Here is a 9,403-nt window from a genome sequence, read left to right as displayed (position 1 = left end):
AAAAACTTCCACCTTTAACACTGGCCAGTGTGGGGGAAAACGTTCCCTTCCATAAAGACGCAATGGCCATTTCTCAGATGCTTTCTTTCCTTCTTTCTCTGGCCAGAAAATGTCCTCACTGGGCCCCAGGAGATGCCATGCTGAACCCCACAAGAGATGGATTCATACCTTAGTGCAGCAGATGACATGGGTAAGGTGACCAAGATGAATTATGGACTCTCCCCCTCCCTTTCCCCTCTAAAATGACCCTGGAGGATGGTGTAAACAAGACGACAGGTATCATCACTAGGTACAGGCATGCACCCTCCCAATGCCACACAGCCCTGACTCCCTGGGAGGAGGAGAGGGGGGCTTACCTTGACCGTCAGAGTCATCAGGATCTTTCTCTGGGACTCGGGCGGCATGGGGTCGTATTTCTCATTCCTCATGCTCTCAGGCTGTAGGACGTAGCCCGTCCGCCCATTAAGTGAAAACAGGGCCTGGTTCATCTGCATGTATTTATCTGGGAAGGAAAGGGCACTGGTGCTGTAAGTGAGGCAGGAAAAGGCTGGCCTCCTGGGCCAGGAGGGGCTAAGTCAGGAATGACTGACAGCTTTTTCCAAAAATAATTTGAGCCATTTGTTAAGAGAGAGATTGAACTCAAAATGAGTTTTTAAAAAAAATCCACTGAAAACCCATATTATTGGAAGAAAATAGGGGCTTTAAAAAAAAAAAAGTCTCAGACCAGGGAACACCTTTCCAAGTATGTATGACACAAAATCCAGAAACGTTAAAAAAAAAAATGACATCCTATTACTCAAAGCTAAAAATTTCTATGTAGAAAAATTTTTCCATAAGTTATTTTAACTCAAATGACAGTAGGTTAACTTTAGATGTATATATTTATCTAAGAGATCTGATAAATGCATGCTATAAATACCTACAGCCCATTAGAAAAACTGGGTCAGAAGCATAAACAGACATTTGTGAAAAAGGAAAAGCAAATGCTTCCTTAATACATGAGCAACGGGTTCGTGCGATTCGTAATAAGAGTAGTGCCAATAAGGGAAGCTCTAATGACAATGTAACATCAATTTTCATTTCTCTGATGAGCAACAATGGATAAAACTAAGTTGGTGAAGTTATGCTGACAGGGTGGATTCAAACACTTTATCAATTAGAATTTCCACCCACAAACTGTCTGGAGGCACATGGCCGAGTGTCTCAGCTCAGGCACCACTGGGTACAAGCGTTCACTGGTTGTCCTCAGGACAAAGCTGATCAAAACGCCAGTGCTGTCTGCCTCCACCCTGGACTCCTGAGAATTCTGTCCCACAGATGTGAAACGATGCTCTCGGAAGGTTATCACAGAAGGCAATGCAGCTGTAATAGCAAAGGACGGGGAGTAACTTAAACATGCCTTAGCAACGGTTGAATAGATGATGGTTCCATTCAGTGGAATCCTCTGCAGGCATAAGAACAATAGAAAGGACACTGCAGATGAACCGATTCCCCCAAAGAGGCTTAAATAATGACACAAATGCACAACATTGTGATTTAAGCTACCATTTGTGTAAAAGAGTTTTGCTTGTTGGTTTCTCCCAGCATGTGACTATGTCTGGAAGAGAGGCTGCGAGTGAAGCCTTCAAAGAGAGAGAGGTCAGGAGAAGAGGAGAGCTTGCTGAGGAAAGCCACTGAACACCTGAATCCAGCTGTGCCTAAAGCTGACAGAGCTCCTAGCCTTTTTGATTCCACAAGCTAATGCATTTCCTTTCTCTCTTAAACCAGATTAACTCAGTGTCTGTCTCTTGCCATCACAGGGCCCGCTGTCACGCATCCCTTTCAGTCCCCTTTATCACTCCATTCAACCGATGGGCCTCACGCGAGCATGCTGCTTGAACCAGGTCCTAAGACACATCACACATTCCAGGACACTACGTCCCACTGGTGGCCCCAGCAGACTGTGCCTGGAATGACCCCGCCATCATCCTGGATTTACTAGCCACCATCAGTCCCCCCTATACCTGCAGTCTGGAAATTGAGCGCCACCATTTGGGAGCCGCAGAGCCAGAGGCGGAAGGGATCGTAGTTGGAGGAGTCCACCCTCTGTCCCTTCGGGTACACGCGGGTCAGGCCCTTTTGATTGTACTTCAGGAGCTCGATGGGTTTCTGTCTGACGACGCTGTCAGCCTTCGTCTCCACAAAGGAGCGGATTTCTCGGAAGTCAGGGTTTTCTGCAGAGAGAGAGGGAGCCACCATTTATTCTGTGTCTCACGCGTAGTCTTAATGCAAAGGCTGGGTGAGCGGGTTATAAAATGAAACCAGGAATGTGTCCTTGGCAAACAGGCACATGGTTCTGATGACACTGTCATAGTTGGGGCTGCCATGGACTCCTGCCCTTTGCGAATCCCAGATATTAAAAGGGAGCCCACCCCAGTGCTCCCGCAGCCTTTTTGTCTAGGATTATTGTAATTTTCTTTTTAGTTTAAAACTTACACAGCCTTACACAAAAGAAAACACAAAAGTGGTACAATTATAGAAAAGGGGGAGGGTGGGGGAATGGCCTCAGGGATCCGCAGGTAGGAGGCGATCTTAGGAGTGGAGGACCAGATGGTACATCTGGCTTCCTCATCAGAGATGCTGTAAACACAGATGAGTGAACCAAGGCTCCTGGTGGAGGCAGCATCAATGGCCCGCAGGAATGGGTGTGATAGAGGAGGGGGAACATGCAAACAACTGTGTGCTTGGGTGAAGCTTTGCTCCTTCACGTCGGGCTGTGGTGGGACAACCCCCAAACCTGCCAAGCCTGGCATCTCTCCCTGCATGTGGATGTGCCCAGGGACCGTTAACGCTGGGGTGTAGTTCTGTTTTGCTGACCTTGTCCTAGAATCACAGATTCGTGAGATCAAAGATAGGAGTTGCTCCAAAGGCTCAAAAAAAAGTGGGGGGGGGGGGAGAAAATGTGAACAGGATCATTACTAGATCAAAGAACTGTATGCTTCAGAGAATTTGGGAGAAGATCCATTATTTTAATCCTTCTGTGCTGAATCATGGCCCCCAAAGACATCCGCGTCCTGATCCATGGAACCTGTCAATATGTGGCTTTGTATGGCAAAAGAGACCTTTCAGATGTGCTTAAACTAAGGAGCTTAAAATGGGGAGATTATCCAAGGCCCTAAATGTAACCACAGGGTCCTTATAATGGGGAGGTAGAGAGAGATTTGGCTACATAGAAGAAAAGGCCATGTGATCACAGAGGCAGAGATTGGAGTGACGCAGCCACCAGAGCTAGAAGAGGCAAGCAAGGAACGGGTTCTCCCCTCCCGCCTCTGGAGGGAGTAGCTAACATCTGCCAACATTCTGATTTCAGCCTAGTGATACTGATTTCAGACTTCTGGACTATGAGACTCCAGGACTATGAGAGAAGAAATACTGGGGGTGCCAAAAAAAAAAAGTACACACATAACTTGTGTTCATCTTTTGTTATCGGTATCTATTTGAATATTAAAATTTCAATAGTTTTTGCCTTTCTTAAAATGTGTACACATTTTTTTTGGCACCTTCTGTATATGTTGATTTCAGCCACCAAGTTTGTAGTACCTTGTAACAGCAGCAGTAGGAAACTAATTCACCCTCCTGAAGCTACCACAGGGCCTGTTTCATCAGCTCCCTGGCCCCAGTGACAAACTCAAGGGGAGGTTCCGCCTAGAACAGTTAGGAAGGAGCAGGGACCACACCCACTGTGCCCTGGGACACAAAAGGAAACGAGAGTTTTCACCGCACCAGGCGACAGGGTCATGGGCGACAGTACCTAAATTGTCCTTGGTCTTGCTGGTTGGTTTGCAGTAGACGACCAGGTCCGAGAGTTCGATGGCGATGGACTGGTTCTTCTCCCAGTACTTCATGTTGTTTTCCTGTTTGGGGCCAACCATCTTTAGTTTCAGTACTCAAGCCAGCACCTGGGAAATCCCATCCTCCCAGCTCACCTGGCGTGCCTTCTCCTCCCCTCTGAGTCCCTCCCGCTCCTCTTGGCCCTCCCGCATGCTCAGATCTCTAATATAGTGGAACGTTTCCCTTTCCTTAAGACATGTTTTCCTTTCCCCTGCCTCTCTTCTCTTTCCTTCCTCTTCCTGCTGAAACTCTTGACCACGTGGTGTCCACCCAGGACTGGTGTCTGTCACTACCCCGCTCTCCTTAACCCTCTGTCCTGGGCTTCCTGCCCGATCCCCTCCCCAAAAACCACACTGTGATAGCTCCTCCAGTTCTAGTTCCCCAAGCCCATGACCTCACATCCTCCTAGGCTCTGCAGACCAAAGCATCCTTGTCATCACAACTCGTTGTCTGTCTCCTGCATCCCTCTTCCCTGCAGTGTGCCTCCTCCCACCTCTGACTTCCCCCATCACGGCTACATCCAAAGGGTTCCCCAGGGCCCAGGCTACACGCCATGGACTTGGGAACCATTTCCTCTTGGAGGAGCCACTGTCAAATCCATGTCCATCCTAACAAAGATGAGCTTCTCACTTCACCCCAAACCGGGCAACCTGCTCAGGCCTCGCCAAATTCTGATTCATCCTCCCATTGGCCAAGAGAGAACCCTGAGGAAACACTGTACTCATATGCTGACAGTAACAGTCACCCATTTGGGGGGGTTGCTTAGCTTCAGGCATCACACACTACGTGCCCGATGGGTGTTATCTATGTCCACACGTCCCCAAGAGGTAGCATTTATCTCCATTTTACAAAGAAATTGCAGCACACAGGTTGGATAGCTTACCCCAGGCTACACAGCAGGCAAGCAACAAGACCAGAAGTTTGAGCAACCAGCCTCACCCATGTTAGTCCTCAGCTTCATCCCCTTATACACCATCAGCCACCAGATCCTGGAGAAGACGCCTCTAAAAGGACCCCAAGTTCACGTCCCGGGTCCCTCTGAACCACAGCAGCGAGCTCCTGGCTCTGCACCCTGCACCCCTACCCTCCATCAGATCCCTCCTCCTTCCAGACCCCGCCCAAATCACTCCTCCAGGAAGTCCTCCTAGGTAACTCCAGACAGGACTGGGAAAAAATGCTGTCCTCAAAACTTGCGAGTGCTCACTGTCTCACCGAGGCTTGGCCTTGCTCAGCCTTACGCTGTCCCTTGCCCGACTGTCCCACATCGGTGCCATTCATCACCAGTTACCTGGACTTTGTTTCCTCACTGAGACAGGTGCCTTGGGAGCAAGGCCCTGCGGGTCGCAAGTGCTCAGGTAACAGGTGGTGAGAAGGGCTACATAACACAGTGGTTACGACAATGGGAACTAGAATTGGAGACATGGGTTCGAAAGCTGGCCCTGCTATTTACTGGCTGGGTCAACTGGGCAAGTCCTCAAAACCTCTGTGTGCCTTAGTTTCCTCAACTATAAAATGAGGCTAATATGAGTGCTCACATCCCAAGGGCTATTGTGATGATGAAACAAGGAGGCTTTAGCACTCCGCCAAGCACGTGGCAAACAACAAGGGGGGGGGGGCTACTCAGATTGCTCCAGAAACGTCCCACCCCAGGCAAAGGACAGGAACGTCAACTCTTTAAACAAGTAGGTGTGGGCACCTGATTTCTTCTGGAAGAATGCCTGAGGGCTGACGTAAATCCTGGGGCCAAAGTGAACCTTGTCAATGACCAGCAAATAAGCCTTTTTTAGGAGCCCCGGCAGTGACCACATCACCAGAACAGATCTGAATGTGACTGTCAGCCTCCAAAATTGGCCCTTAGCTCATCTGCGTACACCCAACTTTCTCCAGTCCTTTCCACGCTCTCTGAATGTCCTTGGGGACAAAGAAACCCCAACGGTAAGGCCGGAAGGGGTTGTTGTGGGTGGAACGGGCCTGGAGCAAGAGGCGAAGAAGATGTCAGCCAGATAGGCAACAGCAAAATGCTGTTAGAAATGGAAGCCTCACTTATTTTCAGACTTCAGGTGTTTTCTCCTAGACCTTGAATCAAGTTGGCTTTTCTTGGCACACAGTTTTCACCACAGGGTTTTCTGGAGACAGGAAACCCCAGCAACAACATGGTCACCTCTAAGGACAACAGAGTTGCTTAAAATGGGGAGCAGGGAGACAAGCCATCCCTATGGCAAATTATGGAACTTGGGCCTCACGAAGCAAAGAACAATGACAATTTATGGAAGTCCCTTTTTTTTTTTTTGGAATCTTAGCAAAAGATAATACCAGTTTAAGATGAAATACCAATTGCTTCTTCAAAATCTTGTGACGATTACTCTGCAGACCAGCAGATTTTGCCCATAAGGCCATCTCAGAATATGAAGTCACATCACATTTCATTGGTGAGGCTTTAGAAACTCACAAACTAGACAGATCTTAGTGACTGGTTTTGTGTCATTGACTGAAGGAGGCCAGAGATTATGTAAAATGACAGAGCCCTGAGTAGGTTGGTTTTTTTGTTGTTGTTGTTGTTTTTTGTTTGTTTTTTTGTGGGGTTTTTTTTGGGGGGGGGGTAAGGATATAACTTTATTTTTTCCAAACAGATAGATGTTTCCTGAGCAGGCCCTTAGGGACAGGCACAACTATAAAGCCTTGGTGAGGAGCGCCTGGCAGTAAGCTGAGAGCTCATCTCAGGATGGGGCTCCCTACCTTACTCCCACACCCATTCCTCTTACAGCTGCTTGTGCCCAGAGCAAGAACTCAGTTCTGCTGATTCCTGGGTTTTTTTAACCTTCATTTACCGGGGGTGCCAAAAAAAACGTATACACATTTATTTTACGAGATGTTATCTACAACCAAGGTGTCCTTCAGATAGATGATGGGATAAAGAAGATGTGATACATATATTACACAATGAAATGCTGTTCCACCATAACAAAAGATGAGATAGTGCCATTTGCGACAACATGATTGGATCTTGAGATGATTATGCTAAGCAAAATGAGTCAGACAGAAAAAGTCGAGAACCATATGATTTCACTGATATGTGGGATATAAAACCAAAAACAACAAAGGAACAAGACAAAGAAACAAAATCTCATACACACAGACAATAATTTAGTGGTCACCAGAGGGTAAGGGGGGCAGAGAGGGGGTGGTAGATGAGGGTAAACGGGACGAAAGAACTGGCTCAGGGTGGTAAGCACAAAATGTGATGTACAGATGATGTATTACAGAATTGTACACCTGAAACCTATGTAACTTTACTAACCATTGTCACCCCAATAAACTTTACTTAAAAAAAGAGAGAGACGTTATCTATGTATTACTTTTCGAAGTTGAACTGAATTATGGTAGCAATGTGTAGGATGACGTTCGCTCAAAACATGGCGTTAATCAAATGAATGCTAGCGTCATCATGCGACAGGCAGGACAGTCAAAGGAAATGGCAGAAGCACAGTTGTCGTTCGAGGAGCGCGAGACCATTTTGAAGCGGTATTTGAAACTCGAGAATGTTGTGGAACAACAACCACCATGGAGGTGGGAGTGCGCAACAGAACCTCCAACATGCCTACCAATTGCACGCATTCGTGGTAAGTTTGAGACCGCGTGGCACCGTGTGTGATGTGCCCGAGGGAAGATCTGGGAGGCCTCGCTCAGCAACGAGTCCTGCTGCTTCTGCTATGGTGCTGGAACAGTTTACACGCTCGCCACCAAAGTCTGTCAAACAATGTGCACGTGAGACAGGAGTTAGCAGAACAAGCACACGACACATTCTTCAAACAGCAAAATGGAAAGCTTTCATCCCAAGATGTGTATACATTTTTTTAGCACCCTCTGTGTAATAAGACCTTTTTTTAAATTTTCTCATGAAATCTTAGCAAATGTAAAAACCAATTAAAGAGGAATGTAGATCAAAGACAGACTAGTAGCCTTGAACAGCTAGGCTTAATTTCAGAACCTTTCATGCCGGAGAGGAGGGAAAGGAGCAGGAGACCTTCAAGGGGTGTCACACTTCGCTCCATGAAGAGAAGCGGAGGGCCAGGGATGGACCATGCCAGCACCACTCTGAGCCCTACACGCGGCCCACTCTCAGGAGAGGTTCGGGGGCCTCAGAGTAAAGTCTACAGAGAACAGTGGCAAAGGACTCTCTCACTGGTGTTTTTCTGCCATTCTCAGCTACAGGAGCCCAGAACCACAAATACTAGCACATGGCTGAGGAGCGGGGTCACATGCTGGCAAATGGTGCCACACAGATCATGATGACGACTGTTCAACGGGCAATGAGAACACACCTAGACGAAGATGGGGGGGTGGGAGGAATGATCTTTCAAATTAACCTTGGGACAGTGGCGCCCTCCTGTGCCTTAGAGCAGTACTGCACGGGAGGCCAGAGAGCGCAGATGAGAAGCTCCTCCCATTAGGAAAAGTGGGAACAAACAGCCTGTTAGCCACAGGCTCATGGTTCATCCCATGTGACTGGTGATGGTGTGAAAGGCTTGGAAAGCATGAGGACCCATCTGAGAGGCCTCTGACTACACTCTTGAACAGGAAAAACAGCAGGCCCTGTCAGGGAGGGTGCTCGTCCCACTGTCCTGCGGCAGAAAGCCTTCTAAAAAAGATTTCACTCCAGGGTGTTTCAAGGGTGAGACAAGGTAACCAGAGACTGGCCAAGATGTGAGGCCCCCAGAGGAAAGGGAAGACCAGGCTGATGGCAGCTGACCCTCCAAGAACACTGAAGGAGGGAAGACTCCTAAACTGGAACCAGCGGTCAGAGGGGCCCAGGAGGTCCTGGGAAAGCTTTAGCATCAGTCCTTTGGGTCAAGATCTGCCTTAGAAGCAAGTGGGTACACGGGAAACCCTAAAATTTCTTCCCAGTTCTATGGCCACAAGAGCAGATGGTCCCTTACATTTTTCCGTGTCCTCCTGGTATGATGACAATGTGATGATTAAATACCATCATCAACGGAGCCCTTGCTGTGTGTCAGGCACCAAGCCCAGCACTTTTCATACTTCATCTCATTTCATCCTCATTTCATCATTTGAGTGAGGTACTTGTCTCTTCATTTTGCAGACAAGGGAAACTGAGGCCCAGAGAAGTTTGGTTCCATGCCCAGGATCCAGCCCTGCCGGAATGCCAACTCCAGCAACGCCTCGTTCCAAACCTCCCATTCTTACCCAGAACCTCACCCTTCTCAAAACACTTGCAGCCAAACACTAAGGCTCCAGTCAGGATAACCCTGGAAAGTTCATTTTTCCTCCATAGGAGCACAAACTCCAGGAGGGAAAGAACGGGGTCCTGTCAATTACAGTATCCCCGGGGCCCACTGCAGGTCCAGGGAGGTACGGGACGGATCCAGCCTGCTGTGAATACTATTTAGAGATAAGAAAACACTCAAAATGAGGAAGGCCCAACTTTCTTGCCAAGATACAGCCCCAAACATCTAGAGTCACTGCACCCTGAGCCTTCCCAGGGGGGACAGGTGTTATTGTCTGAACCCACCCC

General features: G+C 48.1%; 1 protein-coding gene across 1 annotated transcript in view; it reads right to left on the bottom strand.

Moving 5' to 3' along the window:
* Positions 1–9,403, bottom strand: part of PLCG2 (phospholipase C gamma 2) — a 155,023-nt gene that overhangs the window by 13,768 nt on the left and 131,852 nt on the right. The window contains exons 24-26 of the mRNA XM_019634773.1: positions 3,791–3,925; positions 2,004–2,213; positions 218–502 (exon numbers count right to left, since the gene is read on the bottom strand). Of these exons, the coding sequence (XP_019490318.1) occupies positions 218–502; positions 2,004–2,213; positions 3,791–3,925 (630 nt within the window). The remainder of the gene's footprint in view (positions 1–217; positions 503–2,003; positions 2,214–3,790; positions 3,926–9,403) is intronic.

Source organism: Hipposideros armiger, unplaced genomic scaffold (assembly GCF_001890085.2).
Source record: "Hipposideros armiger isolate ML-2016 unplaced genomic scaffold, ASM189008v1 scaffold_19, whole genome shotgun sequence".
NCBI classification, from domain to species: Eukaryota; Metazoa; Chordata; class Mammalia; order Chiroptera; family Hipposideridae; genus Hipposideros; species Hipposideros armiger.
The sequence above is the reverse complement of the archived record's forward strand: the minus strand, read 5'-3'. Positions and strand labels throughout refer to the sequence as shown.